The sequence below is a fragment of the Spea bombifrons genome, chromosome 1 (genome assembly GCF_027358695.1).
Source record: "Spea bombifrons isolate aSpeBom1 chromosome 1, aSpeBom1.2.pri, whole genome shotgun sequence".
NCBI classification, from domain to species: domain Eukaryota; kingdom Metazoa; phylum Chordata; class Amphibia; order Anura; family Pelobatidae; genus Spea; species Spea bombifrons.
The window spans coordinates 94348145-94367913 of NC_071087.1; the positions used below are offsets into that span (position 1 = coordinate 94348145).

At 45.7% G+C, this 19769-nt stretch overlaps 1 protein-coding gene across 1 annotated transcript; it reads right to left on the reverse strand.

Moving 5' to 3' along the window:
• Positions 1-1363: 1363 nt before the first annotated feature.
• PLAA (phospholipase A2 activating protein) lies at positions 1364-19262 on the reverse strand. Its single transcript, XM_053465913.1, has 14 exons — positions 19039-19262; positions 14701-14894; positions 14227-14327; positions 13598-13718; positions 13199-13366; positions 12635-12770; positions 12221-12390; positions 6414-6571; positions 5863-6082; positions 5128-5190; positions 4342-4413; positions 3980-4081; positions 2836-3000; positions 1364-2112 (listed from the first exon to the last, which is right to left on the reverse strand). Exons 1-14 carry the CDS (start codon positions 19200-19202, stop codon positions 1547-1549), a joined length of 2400 nt encoding a protein of 799 aa, XP_053321888.1. The 5' UTR covers positions 19203-19262; the 3' UTR covers positions 1364-1546.
• Positions 19263-19769: the final 507 nt, after the last annotated feature.

Genomic DNA, 19769 nt, shown 5'->3' on the forward strand with positions numbered 1-19769 from the left:
TTCTGTTCTGCTACTCTGAGAGGGTAAGGTGACCTCAGAGATGGAATTATTGCTGCACGAGACCAGATGGGTTCAGTAGAGAAGGGCTGTGCACCGTGAGAGAAAACGAATTGATAAACTTAACTTGTGAGTCCAGTGATAGCAGTCCAAGCAGTGAGCATTTTGGCTGCATAGTGCTTAATGCAATAGGTAAGAAAACTTTGAAGAAATCACTCTGATTTATACAGGGCCAGCCAAGAGCCACCACAATCAGACTCTGTTCCAGACCCTAAAGGTTCTAGAGTGGCTTCAGCTTGTGGTGCTTCCATCTGAGAAGACTTATCTGCCACCTCAGGAGTCTAAGCGACAGCCCCTTTCTTCTCAGCTGCCACTGCCACTCAGGAGGCTGATGGAGTTCCTGCAGCCTCACCAGGCTTTTTGTATGAGGAGCAGCAGAAGCTCACAGGGTTTGGACCTTCATGATATACAGTGAAGCCACCACTCTCACCTCAACAATAACTTTAGTAGATAGAACCCAAAAAATAGATAGCAGGGTCCTGTAGACATAGCAGGCTTCTCGCTAGACATAACAAGCCCAAAAAGTTCCAATTTTGATTAATCCATCCATCCATATAATGTTCCAGAACTCTTGAGAAGCTTCCAGATGCTTGTTGGCAAACTCTCTGGAAGTATTCAAGTTCTTCTACAGAGTTTTCTATTCTGCCATGCATTCCTGGTTTCTCAAGTATCCAACAGTAATTGAGTACCATGGTCTTTGAACACCTCACCCTAATAATAATAGGCTGAGTATACCAAGGAGGGTGCATGAAGCACAAGTACTTTGTCACAACTGAGGCTTGCATGCTTGATTACCTAGCACTTAAATATAATAGACACCTCATATGTACCAGTATTACTACAACCCACAAAAACATCTGACCAATCAATGTGAAAGAAAGTGCAACAATGCAGAACTGGTTTTTTTTCATAGAACTGCAAATTATCACAATAGCTTCCCATGGGGAGAATTTACACTTTGAAAAAGAGGTGGTGAGTGCCTCGAAACATTTGTATTGAGGTTCGCTCGTGTGAATAAAGCTGTGATAGTTTCACAAGACAACCTGTGCGTCTTTCTATCGTGATGTATATTTCAGTCAAGAGGGAACAGCGGCTATTACTGATGGATACAGATTCCAGTCCTTTGCATTATGACCCTAACCTGTGGAACTGCAAATTATTTTGGATGTCTTATAATGAATCGGACTTAATCTGAAGCAAACTGCCTGAATTTCTTTAAAAGCAATACAATCAACAACAAGGTTTAGATTTTTTCCTTATCAGTAACACTATAACATCACAAGTTCAAGAAGTACGCAAACTACAATCAGTGCAAAAAAATTTATTTGCGGCCAATTTAAACTTTAAGACAAGACAAATGTTCATTATGTCAGCATTCATTCCACAGCATTAGCTTCAATGTATTTATTGTACAGTGTAGTAAGAAAACACTATGTGTCTCAGGAATAGGGTTTTTTTCCCCCCCTTTAGCAGTAGAAAAAAAAATGATTTACACTATATTTAAAAGGAGCCTGCAGCACTCATTAACTTTGGCTGGTTCCGCGACAGACATGTATTTCTTGATCTGCGAATTGACGCCAAGGGACTTTGCTAACTGTACAGCATTTTCATCATCGCTGATCAGTGTACCAAGAGCCACCAGCAGACGGAAAGCCGCTTCAGGGTCTTCCACAACTTCCATAACCGTACTGATGGCTGATAAACATTGGGCCTTTCCCTCCAAGTCGTTAATTTTATGTAAACATATGGCGTAGTTAAGCAACAACGTGGCTAGAGCAGTGTGGATATTCTTATTGTTTACTGCTTTCAGTTCTATCGCTTTAGTGATTACGGTGTCTCTATGGGATATCATTAGTCGCGTTCCCGGATCGTAGGAGAAACTGTTACATAATGTCCGCAGGGCTAGAAGCTGGTTGGCTTGTCTGCCGCCGGGATGCATGAACTTGAAGAGGTAGTTGCTAAACTGACTGCCTTCTTTTTCACTGCAGAACATTTCATTCACAGTGCGATTCTTCATGGACAAACGAAGAACATCTAAGGCTGGAAATACAATATCTGAAAAGGAAGAATACGTACAACAGGTTTTAGACCGGGGGACAATATGTATAACTGACATACTACTTAATGTTTTTAAAAAAAAAACAAAAAAAAAAACACATTCTTCCGCAGACTCTCATTAAGATGATGAAGACATAAGGAGTCAGGGTGCACGGTAGAGGACTGCACTGGGAGGCGGGTTCTGCGGGACCCGCCAAAAAACTTGCGGGCGGTCTTGCTGGGGCTGCGGGCGGTCAGGCACTGTACCTGCGGGTCCCGGTAATCCCGCAAGGCTGCCTTCTTGCTGCTCCCTTACAGTGTCTCCTAGCTTGCTCCGCCCAGGAACAAAACAGTGTCACGTGATGTGACGTCACTTCCTGTGACTCCACCTTGTTCCCGGGCGGAGCAAGAGAAGAGACGCCGCGAGGGAACAACTCGAGGGCAGCCGCGCGGGAAATCAGGTAAGGAGGCGGGCATGATTGGCCACAAATGTGGCGGGAGCGGAACACCCACATTGCGGGAGCGGGATTAAAAAAGTAGTCCCGTGCAGGGCTCTAGTGCTCGGTCTAGTAGAACATATCCAAATGGCTAATACAGAGCTGCCTGAAAAGGACTGTTTATAGAAAAAGAAAACAGCACAATACTTTTTAAATCTTACATTTACCTATAGGCAATACCAAAAATGGTATTTATAGAGTGCCATGACATGAACATAGTTCATAGACAACATATATATCGTACCTTCTGGCCAATTAACGGCTCTCCACAAAGTGTCTAGTTGTTGCGCTGTGGCTACTTCTCCTGATGGATTAATCACCACAGATAGGAGTTTTTCAAGTCGCATTAAATCTTCTTCAGACATCTTATGTTGCTCAGGAGCAGAGTGGTTTAGTTCTTTCAGTTTACCTACGAAGGCACAGAAAACAAAGGTCTACATACCTATACTCACAGCATGTTGACATGTCAATTTATTTTAATCAGTTAATTTTGTTTACATGCATTTCTTGGAAGACAAAGGGCATTGGTAAGAGGCAATGATGCATGGAAGACTTTTGACTCTCTTCTGCAACAAATTTGTGTCAGCAGTCGCTTTTTATTCACTAGATTTAGTATTGTGTCCCTGAATTGCCACTATTTATTTAATAGCAAATGATTAACAGTGGCGCAGTTCAGTTTATTCCAATGTATACTGAGGCGTTCTTGTACTGCGTCTTCCCTTGACCCAACGGTCAGTAGCAGCCGCCCTTCGCGATCCCAGCATCCATAGCGATGCTGGATTGCGCATCATCGATGACATACCTGGTACATGCAGGTCTGTGGGTGACACCCAACCAGGAAGTACCAGGTACGTCACCGTTACGGAAGGGGTTAATGAGATAAATGATGCAATCAGATCAATACCTCGAGTGAAACCACTAAGGGTTGTACAACATGAATGTTACTTTACGCTAAAGCCGCAAGTTAAAAATAAATGAATGTTGTTGGCATTTAGGTGAAAATGCTTAATGTGCCACTGAATTGGATGCAAGTACAGTCACCAGACCATCACCTAATTAACTGTAAATGATTCTTTATAATCCTACTTTTATTCAATATATTTTATTAAATAGATGGATGTCCACCCAACCTTTGATACACTGGTGCCAGCACTCTTGACTGCATTAGCAGACATCCATTCTGGTGGAATACGAGGTGTGCGTAAAAGAAAAGGTACCAGTGTACCAGTTGTAGCCAGAGAGAGAGAGAGTAGCTTGTAAGGGGTTAAGGTAAGTCAACTAATTTAATTGATGGACAGTAAAGCAAACAGAACATTCTAGGGAATGACGCTTTAAAAATAGATAAATCATAGCAAAAAAAAAAAAATCATGGGTCCTCGGACGCTCACCTGAAATTTGAGATGGGTTTGCTTGATCAAAAGTGAGAGGGTCTTTCTTTGGGAAGTAAATATTTGGAGTCTGAGCAGCTAATGATCGATAGGCGTTCTGTCCTGCAGAGGATTGTAAAAGAAGTCAGAAAGTTAATGTGATGACCCGCTTGCTTAAAAGCAATCATGTTGTGATAGAGTATAAAATTGCACAGCAGAAGCAATTTTATGCTTTTTTCCCCCCACACTACGTGTGTGAAGTTAAACTGCATTTCAAATTGAAGTGTCAGTCTGCAATTACGATTTGCTGTTCCGGTGTAGCCTCAAGTAATGATGGCTCTGTGATTGCCAGGTGACAGGAACGTGCTTTTTTTTTTTTTTACCTGTAAATGGATCCGATGCTCCAGCTGAACGAGCAGACTGCATCCCTGAGCCAGGTACATAGCGGCTACCACCTGTAAGACAGATATTCCAGACAACCAGAGTATTAAAGCATTATACATTAAAGCAAATGCATCCACTGTAAGAATTGTAGTTTGTGGGCACTGAAGTGATATGAAGCTTTGCTGCAGACACTGAATAGTGTATTAAACATTTGTTAGTTCTAGAAGAGCTAATCTGTATTCTCCATGGACTCAATAGAGATACTTGGCTGCAAGGGTTCAACTCACTGACATCACCACTGATTACAATGGGCCAAGCTTAGAGAGTTTCTCTTCCAAGGGCCAAGTACACTTGTTAGAGGAGATACAAACAATCCCGCTACTTTAACTATTATACAGGTGCAGCCCTTTTCCTTCTTGAAGAACAACCTTGCAGAGGTCGTGCCTTTAACAGTAAAGTAACGTTGAGAGGGAACAGCGCTTGAGTTTGCAGATAGCAAATATTTTATTTTAACTACACACACACACTGTTTAATAAATGAATTCCATGGTGATCTGGAAGATTTATTTTGGCTACTCTGAGCTTTTGCTCTTTCTTGGTGATACGCTGTAACGCGGTGAACGATGGAAAATAAGAATCACGTGTATTGCTATTTCACTTGCATGTTCTCTTTGCGCAGAACGATCTCAGCGTGTCCCTGCCATCACGCGAGTTAAAGTATTTCCTCTCTGGATATCTAAAGGCAAACTAGATGCTTTCTGTTTTTAGAGAGCTTGCTGGAATACCTGTAAACGGGTCAGCTCCAGAAACCGGACCGGGTGAGCTTCCTGGGATGTAACGACCTCCACCTACAAAAGGATAAAAAGGTATTAGCCGTAAACAAACCTGGCCTTTTCTCTGAAACTGCAGCCACAAATATAGGTGGTTTTCCATTTATGTCAGAAGGGGAAAAGGCTGCAATACCGCTAAACTCGGTATTGTAGCACTAAATAAAACAATTTTTTATTTTTTTTTATATACTCACACCCTTAGCACGGTCATAATGAATCGGCTAAGTGCAGGGTTTAAGTTCAGCGGAACACATTTTGCCTGTCGGTATGCACTTGCAGTATACCCACTACTAGCCAACTTCAGTGTTGGCTTGCAGGATAGTTCCAGGAGTTCTAATGAACACCCCGTGTGCACGCTCAGAAAGAGCTCCCTTTGATTTCAACGGGAAAGCTTTCCTGGCGCTGAATGGGTATTTCAAGCAGATAAAAGTGGCATGAAACCCGGCGCTCTGTGGGGACATTGCACTACACCTTTGGAATGGCAGCTTCTCCATAAAGTACTATTTTAATACAGACTATGCATTCTTCATTGGGGAGGGGGGTTATTTGTGACACTAGACTGTCCCTTTATGTTTAGAATATTCCATAGTTATTACCATTGCTATTAGCTGTACACTCTCTCCAAAGTGATTAATTCTGGATATTATTACTGTGGAACAACAGAGCAAAAACGGGTCATTTAACATTTACCTGTGAACGGATCAGCAAAGCCAGTTTGCGGAGATGCTATTGTTTGTCCACTGGAGTTGTCAATGATAAATTTTGCTACTTGATCTAAGAACATGGGATTCAAATCATTCTTCTGCAGGAAATTGTATGCAACGAGCCAGGGGTCTTCTGTTACATTATATGGCAGCTTATAAGAAGGTCCACTTTCATTCACATCAATTGTGAATACGTAGTCATATTCCTTGAATAGAAAGTAGTTAAAGGGAAAATATTTAATAAATACAATGGCTACATAATATTGTTAATAAATGGCACTGCAGATGCCATTTTGTCCATGAACTCTAAACACTTTGTTGCTTCACAATACATCTACGTGGAACTTTTTATACAATGGACTTTGTAAACAACAAAAAAAGAATAGGATTAGGTGGACAAAGCATTCAACAGCGGAAGGAATGTTTAATTGTGGTATTGATTTTGCCAATGGAACAGATGCTGACAGAATAAAAGGCCTATTCGCTTCACAAAATACTTTCTGGTCCCATAAAGGAGATCACAAAATGCCTGCACACCTTTCCTTCAAACAGGACTCTCCCAGAGGTTTGCTGTGTTGCACCTGATGATCCGACTACATCCCCAATTTTCATCCAGCGTCCTTCACTAATGCTCCACTGGTAGGCCTCAACTTTGCCATCTACATTAATGAGCCGAGTCTGTCCATCTTTAGTACCTGGTAACGCAAAAAGAAAAAGTCATTAAGGCACAGATTAATAAAATGGGAAAAAGCAAAGAGGGAAATACACTGCAATTCAGAAACAGGAAGTTCTACTTACCGAGAGCTTCTTTTCCCTGTCAATCCCTGGTGACACAAGGATAGACTCCTCCTCCGTACCTGATAGGGCAGGACTCCAAACTTTAAAAGGGCCCTCCCCTCCTACTAACACCAGTGAATATCAAAGACCACACAGGCAAAGAAATCTGATGCAACAAAGTTTATTGAAAAGAAGGGAGGGAACAAAAATGTGTCACCAGGGATTGACAGGGAAAAGAAGCTCTCGGTAAGTAGAACTTCCTGTTTCCCTGCCATCCCAGGTGACACAAGGATAGATTTACCAAAGAAGAAGGGCGGGCAAACTAAGGAGACAAAACAGCCTCAAGGACCTTCCGACCGAAAAGAGAGTCCTCCTGAGCCATATGGTCGAGACGGTAATGCTGCACAAAAGCGTGGAGAGTCCGCCAAGTAGCCGCCTTGCAGATCTGGTCAGGCGAAAGGCAACATCTTTCAGCCCAGGAAGTGGAGACCGCCCTAGTAGAGTGGGCACGGATCCCCACAGGAGCAGGTTGGCCGGCTGCAGAATATGCCAAGTTGATGGTTGCAACAATCCACTTGGCGATGGAAGACTTGGAGATACTGATGCCCCTGTTGGGCCCTGAAGAGGCCACGAATAAACGAGAGGACTTACGCAGGGGTAGAGTCCGTTCCAAATAGATGGTGAGGCATCTCTTCAGATCCAGAGTGTGAAGAACTTCTTCTTCAGCCGAGCCAGGATCAGGAAAAAAAGGTAGGCAACACAATCTCCTGGTTCTTGTGGAAAGCCGACTGAACCTTGGGTGCAAATTCAGGTGGCAGAGAGAGAACCACCTTATCCGGGAAAAAACGGAGAAACGGTTCCTTCGTAGACAAAGCCTGGAGTTCACAAATCCGACGAGCGGAAGTAATGGCTACTAAGAAGGCCGTCTTCAGCGATAATAGATACAGGGAAACCAACTGAAGAGGCTCAAAAGGAGGTAATGTGAGTCTTCGAAGGACGAGATTCAGGTCCCACGGAACCATCCTGGTGACTGAACGAGGACGTATCCTGACGATGGCCTTGGCAAAACGTCTGATCACAGGCAGAGATATAAGCTCGAACCCGAGGAGAGCACTGATGGCAGAAATCTGTACCCGGATCGTAGAAGGCTGAAGGCCACAGTCGAATCCTTCCTGGAGGAAATCCAGAATAGAGGCAGAGGAACAGGAAGTTGGCGAAATCCCCTTGGAACCACACCAACTGTGAAATCTCTTCCAGATCTTAATGTATCGCAGAGAGGTAACCTTCTTTCTACTCTGCAGAAGAGTCTCAGCCACATGACAAGAAAAACCTTGCGCTCTCAGCAGTCCGCGTTCAATCTCCAGGCCGTCAGGTGGAACACGGCAGGGTTTGGGTGTAGGAATGGACCCTGATGTAGAAGGTCTTTCCAAGCTGGGAGCTTCAGAGGGGGAGAGAGACCTAGAGCGATCAAGTCGGAATACCAGACTCGCTTCGGCCAGTCTGGTGCTATCAGGATCACAGAGGCGTGGTCCTTCTTGATCTTCTGCAGGACCCTGGAGATTAGGGCAAACGGAGGGAAAACGTATGCGAGACGGAAATCCCATTCCTGTGAGAAGGCATCTATTGCCAAGGGATGATCCTGAGGCCTGAGGGAAAAGAAGACCGGAACCTGAGCATTGTCTCTGGAAGCCATTAGGTCGATCTCGGGCAAGCCCCACCTTTGGACGATTAGATTGAAGGCTCACGGATGCAGAGCCCACTCGCCGCTTAGCACAGGAGTTCTGCTCAGGAAATCTGCTTGAGAATTCAAAGTTCCTCTGAGGTGAACGGCGGACAGAGTCATGTGATGGGCCTCTGCCCAAAAGGAAATCCTGAGCGATATACGGAGAAGTTGAGGACTTCTTGTGCCCCCTTGTCTGTTGACATAGGCTACCACTGCTTGATTGTCGGAACGAAGCAAAATGTCCTTGCCGGCGAGCAGATGCTCCCAGTGATGCAGAGCTTTTTCTACTGCAAGTAACTCCAGACAGTTTGAGGGAAGAAGTGTTGTAGCTGGAGACCAGAGACCCTGCACAAACAGGTCTTGATACGTAGCTCCCCATCCCTTGATGCTGGCGTCGGTGGTGAGAAGTACCTTGGAGACAAGAGACCATCTTTTCCCGGCTGCAAGGACGTTCCGTTGGAGCCACCAGGAGAGGGAAGCTCTGACCTGCGGAGGAAGACAGACACGCCTGTCCAGAGCCAAGGGGGTGTCTTCTAGATGGTTGAGGACAAATCTCTGAAGTATTCTCATGTGGGCCAGAGCCCAGGGCACTGCATAATTTGCGGAGACCATCTTGCCCAGCAGGGACATACATAACCGTAAGGGGCTGCGGTGCGCAGAGCGAATTCTGCGTACTAGGAATCGAATCCCCTCTATTCTGGCAGTCGGAAGGAAAGCCTTCCCGGAGCAGGAATCCAGGCGAAGACCCAGGAACACTAGATGTTGAGAGGGAATGGTGCAGGATTTGTCCCAGTTCAGAATCCAGCCGAGACTTTGTAATGTGTTGACCACCGTGGAAAGATGAACCCGAAGAATCTGCGCCGACCGGGCATGGATAAGCCAATCGTCCAGATAAGGAATGACTTAGATACCCTGAACACGGAGATGGGCCGCCACGACTGCCAAGAGTTTTGTGAAAACTCTTGGTGCTGCTGACAAACCGAATGGCAGGGCTTGAAACTGGAAATGCTGGACAGTTGAACCCCGAGGAATCGCCACTCTCAGGAAACGTTGATGAGACGGATGGATGGGAACGTGGAAATATGCATCCTTTAGGTCTAATGAAGCCATGAAGTCGTTGAGGCATAAGGTGTCGAGGGTGGATCTCACTGTTTCCATCTTGAACCTGATGAACTGGAGGTGACGGTTCAAAAAACGCAAGTCTATGATTAAGCGAAGGCCACCCGGTTTCTTGGGGACCAGAAAAACCGGAGAATAAACCCCCTGGCCTTGTTCTGGCCAAGGAACAGGAACCAGGACAATGATGTCTGTCAACTGATGAATGGTGGAAAACAGGACCGACCGCTTCACCTGGTCTGGAGGAAGGTGGGAGATCAAAAAATGGTCCGAAGGTCTGGTCCGGAATTGAAGTTGATAGCCGTGCGATACAACGGCTCTCACCCAGGGGTCTCGGGTGAGTGAGAACCAACTGTCGGTGAAAAAACGAAGTCTTCCTCCCACCGGAATGGAGAAGGCGTCATGCAGCGTTCTTGGGGTCTTGAAACGCTTTGGGGAAGGCGATCCTGTCAAATCTCCCCCTTCCCCGAGGGAATCTGCCTCGAAAGTTTTGCTCTCTAGACGAGGGGTTGAATCTAGAACTATGGCCTCTAGATTGTCCCGGGAAAAAAGGCCGAAAGGACTGCCGTCTTTTCGAAGGAGGCTTTCGCTGAGGCATCCAATGCTTGTCCCCTGTGGTCTTCTCCAAAAGGGACTCCAGCTCTTCCCCAAATAAAGTCTTGCCCTTAAAAGGGATATTAAGAAGCCTGTTCTTAGAGGCATTATCCGCCGCCCAGGCCTTAAGCCACAAGGCTCTTCTAGCTGCCACCGAAAGCGCCGAAGCTCTGGCTGTCATTCTGATGTTTTCGATTGAAGCATCACAGAGAAAATCCACGGCCAATCTCACGGCAGCAACATTCTTGAGGATAGTCTCCCTGGAGGTTTTGGCAGCAATATCCTCTTCGATCTGGGAGAGCCAAATCTTGACAGCTCTGGAAACTGAGGCAGAAGCAATTCCAGGTTTAAAGGCCGCAGCCGAAGCCTCGAAAGATTTCTTAACTGCAGCTTCGGCTTTCTTTTCCATGTGGTCAGAAAAATGAGAGCCATCCTCAAGGGGCAGAGTAGTCTTTCTGGAGACCTTCATAACAGCAGTATCCACCAGCGGGGTAGCGCAAAAATCAGCAAAGTTCTCATCAAAGGGAAACATGCGTTTAACCCGTCTGGACATGTTAACCCTCCTTTCCGGGTGGTTCCATTCCTGCTCGATAACGTCAGAAAGTGCAGGATGAACAGGGAACGAGGCAGACTGCTTGGAGAAGCTGGCACCAAAGAAAGAGTCATTTTTCTGGGTGGAGGCCTCCTCCAAATGCATAGCTGACCTCACAGCAGAAATCAAAGTCTCAATTTCCTCCACCGGGAACAAAAAAGAACTTTCCTCCCGGATCTCTCCTTCCTCTGAGGAACCTTCCTCTACCTCAGGATAATCAAACTCAGAGTCTGAGAACAAAGGCTGACGCCCCAGGAGAGCAGGGTCTTGTACCGCGGGAAGGTGATGATAGGCAGGAACAGGAACAGGAACCGTCTGACGGAAGGCAGAGAAGGTAGACTGCATCTCCTCTTTAAGCCAGACCAAAAATTCCCTACCCCCAGACGGCTCAGAATCCGCTACAGATCTCAGGCAAGCGGAGCAGAGTTTCTTCCTTGAATCCTGCAAAGCCTTGTGACACCCGGAGCATTGGGCATGTTTAGACTTCATAACAGCTTTCTTGGGCTTGTCCTCAACAGAGGGCGGCTCAGAATTATCAGGGGCCGACATGATGAAAGATGCAACAGCACCTGACCAAAAGAAGCAGCAGGAACACACACAGCATTCAAATAGCTTACCTTCCATATATACAGTGAAAAAGGAGCTGAAATTAGGCTGGAATCTGCAACAGCAGAGAGTTTGGCGCCAAATTTTCAAATTCTGACCAAAACGAGGCTTGGAATGCACAACCAGAAGTGCAGAAGCCCAATCGGAAGACAGCAGACACCATATTGGCCGAAGCCAGTAAGCCGCAACAGCGGCATCTAGTGGCTGAAACACAGACCGGCAGGCGTCCCCGGCTATAGGAGGTGCTGGCAACCTGCTGGCATCTCCGTACACACGGCCGGTGGAGCTGCCGCTAACCGCCAGGACGGCGGCCAGGATCACCTGCCGGGACGCCGGTACAGCCGAACACCGCCGGGGTGCCGGCACCGCCGCGATCACCGTGACGACGGCGCCGCCGGGGGCCGCGATAACCACCGGGACGACGGAGCCACCGCGGCCGCGAACACCTCCGAGACGACGCCGCCGCCGCGGCCGCGAACACCGCCGGGACGACGGCGCCGCCGCCGCGAACACCGCCGGGACGACGGCGCCGCCGCCGCGAACACCGCCGGGACGACGGCGCCGCCGCCGCGAACACCGCCGGGACGACGGCGCCGCCGCCGCGGCCGCGAACACCGCCGGGACGACGGTGCCGCCGCGGCCGAGATCATCGCCGGAACAAGCGCTGGGCGACGCAGCACCAGCCATCAGGCTGAGGTGCAAGGTATCCCCCAGGAATGGGGGCTTAGCCCGGGGAAACGGCTCAACCTAGAGCCTAGAAAATAATAAAAAGGTAGACGAGTCCCCTACCTGGTAGGGCAGGAAAAAACACTGGTGTTAGTAGGAGGGGAGGGCCCTTTTAAAGTTTGGAGTCCTGCCCTATCAGGTACGGAGGAGGAGTCTATCCTTGTGTTACCTGGGATGGCAGGGAAAAACATATACTAGATGAGGAATTACCAGGTTCAGTCAGATGTTCTTTTCCAGGAAGCTCCTCTATCTTAATGTCACCAAGATCTCCTGTTTTAGGATCAATTGTGGCTTGGGAGAGTTCATCTTCAAACACTTGTATTTCCTCTGGGCTGGCTGTGCGGTCTAGGGACTCTGTAAATACTCGGATTATGCCGTCACTTTAAAAAAAATGAAACGTATAAAAAATTACTGATTTACAATTACAGGTGAAACAATTCTTTTTAAAGTACTCATTTACACGTGTAGTGACACAATAGCAGATCTTGCTAAAAACACATTCTAAATATCAGCAACATAGCGTCACACACAGTCACCATAACACTCAACATGGATGGCAATGTAAGGCACCAATTGCCAAAAATTAGTTTAAGAATGTCCCAGTATTTTTTAAATAATGGATACCTTGCCCCGATAACAACGTCTCCATTATCCAGGATGCAGCAGCACCACACTGACTGGGCAGGGAGACGGATTGTCTGAAAACACTCTCCTTTCCTCCAGATCCGAACTGATCTGTCTTCTCCTGTAGTCACAAAATCTGGACAGAAGGATTACAGAGGATCAACAACAAAGCGGCGGGACACAAAAGTGGTAAAAATGGTAAATGTTTTATGGGTTTCGTGCATATTGCTTACTATTTCCTCTCACTTGCAACAGAAACCATTTACCTTTATGCCATGGTTCGGAAATATGAACTAAAAAAGCAAACCCAAAATGCTATCGACATTAGGGGGTACCCATGACGTTCAAGTCTTAATCTGCATAGTTTCAGACAAGTTAAAAGAACATTCACACATAATATGTTTCTAAATATGTATCTTCAACAAACAAACCGTCAACTGCCTTTGAGGCGTCTGCTCACACTTAATGCGGCTGTAAAAAGTGAGCAAGAGTAACTATCTCCCAACCCAAAAAATTACGTTTTTAAAACCCCATGTAGCAAGAACACATAAAATATCTGTTTACCTTGTGAATTTGGAAAGATACATATGCTATATATGTAATTCGTATGACCATAATAGACTTGTAGGCACTCCCCGGAGATTAACCATCGTCTAATGGTGGCATCGTTGGCACAGGAAAGGAACTCAGTGTCGCTTAGAATGGCCAGTCCTCTGACACAGTCTTCATGCCCTTAATATCACATTAAAAAAAGGTTATGCCTTAAAAGTATAAACCAATACATATCTAAATCATCTGCATCTAAGCTCCCTTACAGGCAAGATCCTTCTGCCATGGGAGAAAACCATAAAGGCCAGCCAGATGCTGTCACTAAAAATTTACATCTGGGGAGGTATAAACCAGGTATTCCAATACATCCAAAAATAACTTCGAAAGCGGAAAGACTATAAAGAGTTTACATACCAAGGAATGTATTTTCACACCTCCCTGCTTTCCACAGCTTAATAGATTTGTCAGCTGATCCGGTCAACATCAGACCCTGCTCTGGTAAAATCTTCACTGCCCAGACAGCAGCGGTATGACCCTACAGCATAAATACATAAAAAAAATAAATCCCACACAATAAAGTCACCTATGCAGCTTTCAGCAAATTTGATACAAATTACAATCAAATGATTAAAACTGTTACTTTGTTTTGTTTTTTTGTCAAATCTCACCAAGGGTAGAATAACCATTGCAAATTCCATTCCACTGTATACACATAAGGCAGATATATATATATATATATATATATATATATATCCCTTATTTCACATTAATAAAGACCATTAAATAGTTTACCAAGTATAGGTTTGCCTTAAATTACTGCTTTAGCGAGACACAAGGCAGGCGGATAGCATTTGTCTAAGCCATTGGAAACCTGTTAAGCCTGCCCACCCTAATTAATTTATATTTATATATATATTTATATTTATATATATAAGCAATATTTTAAGTGTCAAAATTACAATACACGATTAGCCCATGTCATGGCAACAATCAGCAATATGGAGCAAGTTCACTGAATACCATATTCCCGAGCGGAGCCCTACCTGTAAGGTCATCATGCACTTCTCATTGAGCCAGACCTTTCCAGTCGTGTCCCACGATCCACTCAGCAATGTGCCAAACTTTCCGGAAGAAAGACTACAAACTGCAAGATAACAACAAAATGGAAACAAAATAGCTATTACAGAGGAAAAGCGGTAATGGCGCTCACGGCCTTAACTTTATGAAGTGGAGCATTAAGTGCAAAAAATCAACTTTCACAAAGAGGATATGTTTTGAATAATTCTATTTCAATGCGGAGCAATCAAGAAGGACTATTCTCCATTGGACATAAATCTACCTATAGCAGTATTTTACTACAATGTGTGAAGTTAGCCAATCAAAAGGGGACAGCTAAACACTTTTTCTCTGCTGACTGAAGTTTTGGTTTCTGTTGGCTTTTGTGATATTTTATAGAATGTAACCCCAACAGAAAGGGTAGAGAAAATGCAAACACACTTAAACATAGCGAAACCTACCTGTGTTCTTGTGGCCTTTCAACACATAGAGAGGATTCACACTATCCAGACTAAATACACAGATGTTGTGATCGTTCCCCCCTGTAGCGATCAATCCCCGTGGGTAGATTTCACTCGGAGGTATGATGCACACACAGGAGACAAAGTTGGTGTGTCCACTCATGCGGTGTATTTCGTTGAAACCCCTGTGAGGGCTAAATGGGTAAAGATAACTATTAGGTTAACTATACACGTCACAATACAGCCAAATAAGATGACCACACCAGAACATGGCTCAAAGTCTGTTACCGGTTACCTGAAAATCTAAAGGCTTAATACTAAGCTCTGTCACTTTGATTTAACTGTGCCAATCTAAATTATGGGCTAAACCCTCATAAAGCAGTACTTTACTAACAGTAAATATTATCAATTTTGACAGCCCGCGAGCCTAATTAGGAAAGTACTATATGTAATAAGACAACAGGTAAACATGTTCCTCAAGGGTTCTCGAGCAACGTTCTAATCAGTGAAACTTCTATTGCCTTCGTCATCTAGATCCTCACACCAAAAGCCAAGCATAGCGGAGCCAGTGTCATGGTCTGGGGATGACATGACACATGTACATGGATAACCGGTCATTGTCGAAGGAACCACAAACTCTGCTTTTGTATTCCACACGACATTGTAAGATCATCAGTTTGTAAGTTAATGTGGAACTAGGTCACACAGAAAGACAATGATGAGAAATACTCACGTAAGTACGCATCACCATGGTCAAAGAATACAAAGGTTTAGGCATGGCTTAGTCCAGGGCTCGACAAATCCCAGGCGCCAGGTCGCCATGGCGACAGAGAATTTTGTCCTGGCGCCTAGGTTTTGTCAGCCTCTTACATCCAGAAAAAATTGTGGATGTAAGAGGCTGAGTCACCACACGGGGGTGCTGCTGCTGCTGTCTGCCCAGGAGTCTGGGCAGACAGCACAGCCACTCCGAGCCCGCCCCCGAGTCTGAGATCACTCCCACAGAGTGAGCATGTAGGCTGCAAAACCAGCAATCGCGTTTTCAGCTGCCACAGGCAGCTTCAGGGAAGGAGGTTGTGTGTTGATTGGGTCCCCACACAAGTGTGGGGACCTGACACAACACCCCCCTGCTGCCTGATCCCTCCATGAGAGCGACAGTGCAGCGTTAACCCCTTCAATGCCGCGATTGCGGCATTTAGGGGTTAATTCCCGTTTTGTATGGGGCTCTGCTGCTGGTGGTCTGCCTGGAAGCCCAGGCAGACCAGCAACAGCAAAAACGAGCCCCCACAAGCCCTTTGATGATTCCTGTAGGCATGAAAGCCTACAGCAGTCATCAGAGACTCCCCCCTGCAATGGCTGTTCTATAGACCAGCAATTGAGTCCCAGCTGCCAGAGGCAGCTTCAGTGACAGGGGGAGAGGGTTCTTTGGTCTCCCCATGAGTGTGGAGACCAGCCCCAACACCCCCCTGCTGCCTGATCGCTCCCTGGGAGCGACAGTGCAGCGTTAACCCCTTCAATGCCACAATTGTGTATGACACATTCGTGGCATTGCAGGGGTTAACATTTGTCCCCACAAGCTTGTGGGGACTAAATATCAGTCAATGCTGTGCTCCAATGGAACATCAGCATTGAAAGGGTTAAAAAAATAATAATAATTAAAATGAAAGTCCAGGATGCTTCCAGGTCAAATGCTGTGAGTTTAGTAAGTAGGCTGATGATGATCAGATCACTCCTAACCAACTGTTAGTTTAAAAAAATCTTGGCTCCTAACTTTTTTACCTGGCGCCTAGAGTCACAACAAATTTGTCAAGCCCTGGCTTAGTCAAAGTACAGACCTACAGCTCAATAGGTTAAAGCAGTTCTGCGTGGAAGAACGGGCCAAACTTTCTCCATAGGACCATGAGAGACTGATCATTAACTACACCAACTGCCTGAATGCAGTCACTGCTTTGAATTATGATGTAAGCATAAATGTGCTTGAGGGAATAATTATTTTCTCAATAAAGGACAAATATCTAAATTATGTGTTCTTTCTTCTCTCAGGTTCACAGTTATCCAAGGTATGCAATCACACAGAAAAAAAATCAGAGGTGGCAAATACTTTTTCGAGTTTAGGGTTTAACAGAAATAGCAAAAATGCTCAGACTACTTATGTCCTAACAAGATTATGCTTTGGAAATTTGGGGAAAAATGTCCTTATTAACTAATGGAACGGTCCAATCAGCAGGAACATTCACACGGATGTTATGGTGACAACACCACTTGGCAAATGGAAAAAGGATTCTGATGAACTGTGGAAACCGTCAGATCTAATAAGCAGTATCCACAATAACAAAGAAAGATGACTTGCCCGTCTTGCCCAAAACGCCCATGCCATCTCAAGAGCCCACATTAAGAATAGAGACAAGAAGCCATACACATCAATTATAAATAGAGCCTGGTGGCAGCATTCATGAGCACTCCCATCGAGAGACAAAACAATGGAACTCATTTCATATATTATTAAGAAAACAAGCAAGTGCTTGGACTAATATATATATATGGACATTCTGTACCCGAATGTGAAAATATAGAGCGCTGTACATTATAACGCCAGCCTGCATAAGAAATTCTGACATATGATCACATGGGGAGTCATCATGACCAGCTTCCAGCTATACTGTTACAAAGGATAGTGATCACATCCATGCTAATATAGAAGAAGGGGGCAGAAATAACTATATTATACATTTTTTGCTGGATTTGGTAACATTATTACGACCTGCTCTTGATAGGTTGCAAACTATTAGGAGGTCTAGGTGAACTGAGTATAGACAAGGAGCAGCTTGGACAAGGAAGAGTGCAGCAAGAGTCACATATGGATATAGAAGTCAGCAGACATTTCCAGACTGGGAGAACAGGTGGATTCTATGCAGAATGCAGGTGGTGGGCTGTTAAAGGGACAGACTGTATGCTTCTGTGAACAAGTGGGTTCTATAGCCAGTGTTACAAGCTAGAATATACCGTATTTGCTTGAATATAAGACAAGGTTTTTTTCAGAGCGAATGCTCTGAGAAATACCCCTTGTCTTATAATCAAGGTCATCTTCTAATCAGACCTCAAATGACTATGAGACTAAGATCCAGATCCCCCGCAGCGCTCCTCGATCCTCCTGTCTGGTAACCTCAGCTGCTGCCGGCACTTACACCGGGTGTCTATCACCGAGCGCCGGCGAAAGTGCCGGCAGCAGCAGAGGCTGTGTACGCGCGTCGCGCATACCTTCCCCGGCTGCCAGAGAGGAGAATTCCCCGCAGCGCTGCGGGGAATTCTCTTTTCTCCCAGCCGGCGAACGTCCGTTCGATGAACGCAGACAACACCAGGGGTTGGGGGGGGGGGAGTGTTGTATGGGTGTCATAAGGATTTTCTGGAGGCAGAGTGCCCCATATGCCTTTTAACCCCTGTATGCCACTCTGCCTCCAGAAATGCCTTATACCCTCTATATGCCACTCTGTCTCATGATATGTATTTTAACCCCCTATATGACAGAGTATAAGGCATATCAGGGAGGCAGAGTGGCATAGAGGGGGTTAAAAGGCATATCAAAGAGGCAGAGTGGCATATAGGGGGGTATAAGGCATATCAGGGAGGTAGAGTGGCATATTGGGGGGTATAAGGAATATCAGGGAGGTAGAGTGGCATATTGGGGGGTATAAGGCATATCAGGGAGGTAGAGTGGCATATAGGAGGGTATAAGGCATAGAGAGGCATATAGGGGATATAAGGCATATCAGAGAGGCAGAGTGGCAAGCCTGGGGGCACATGTGTATAACTGGGGGGCATGTTGGCAAATAAATACAAAAATATATATTTTTCTCAATCATAGCTTTTATTAAATATGAAAAAATAGTTTACATGAATGAAGAAAAACTATTTCCCTATAGAGTCGTCTTATATTGAGGCGTTTTCTTTTCCCCCTAAATATTCAGATTTTGGGGGGGTCGTTTTATAATCGAGTGATAGGCCAGAGTTGGATAAACCAACATATAAAACACGTTGCAGCTGTCAATGACCCCCTTGGTTATTGAGCAGTGAGACACTGGTAGATTAATACTATTCCTGAGTAATTTGGGTTAGGGGTCGAGAATACATTGCCCACCCCTTTCATAATACATCTCTATCAGTGACGACTTTTGTGCTACTTAATGGCACATCTTCTAGTTGTGCGCTTAGAGAAGTACCTTAATGGAGGGATGTAGGAGTCTATAGATCCTGATAAAGGTGCTTCTCTAGAAGACGCACCTGTTTCACGCCACCGGTCCCCTCTCTAGACAGCGAGGTCCGAACAACACGAACCGCTCTTACCTGTCCGGTGCCCAGAGGCGCGCGCTCCTGTCACGTGACACCGACACGAACCCATCTCCCGAAGGTATCGGGCAACGTACGAGCCCCCTGACATCCTGTTCGTGTCCAGGGATGGAACAGCGCAGCCGGTAACAACCGTCACCTACTGCACCGTCCTGCGCCATGACACAGCAACCAGCCGCTAAGCGACGGAAGTGATGCGACGGAAGGCAAAGCCCACGGACCACAGGAAGTGACGGAACTGTCTGTCCTCCCTGCGAGAGAGAATAAAGTAGTCTCGCTTCCGGGTTTACTGGCGTAAACTCCCGACAATGTCATATCCAGAACAGTAATCCCAATAGCGAATATAGTGGTTTCCACCGTGTAAACTTTTACATGTCACTAGAGGCCTTCCACAAACACTGCAGTATGGTGACGGGTGTTATCTGCGTCACGTAACCTGTTATTTCGAAACAAGCTGCTTAGCAAACATCCCAATGAATGTAAAATCCTTCATTCCGTCCAATTGGCCAGTATCTGACAGACCCCCGGCGTTTCACCGTCCGTGCGTGATGTCATTGCTGCCTCCGGCCCTGTCCAATCGGCTTACATGTATTAACAGTTCCCTAGCGTTCAATTGACACATGGAAAGCTGAGCTGTCGGTTGGGTGATGTAAGCACGTGACCAGGCGTTGCTAAGAGACCGATAGAACTAAGGAAGCGGAGGAACCTGGAGGTGGCTGAAGGTGGTA

Coding starts and splice junctions, on each gene's coding strand:
- PLAA (XM_053465913.1), bottom strand. CDS start 19,202: ATGGCGCAGGACGGTGCAGTAGGTGACGGTTGTTACCGGCTGCGCTGT. Junction 14,328..14,700: donor GAAAGGCCACAAGAACACAG/GTAGGTTTCGCT, acceptor GTTATCTTGCAG/TTTGTAGTCTTTCTTCCGGA. Junction 12,771..13,198: donor TATCTTTCCAAATTCACAAG/GTAAACAGATAT, acceptor CCTTCTGTCCAG/ATTTTGTGACTACAGGAGAA.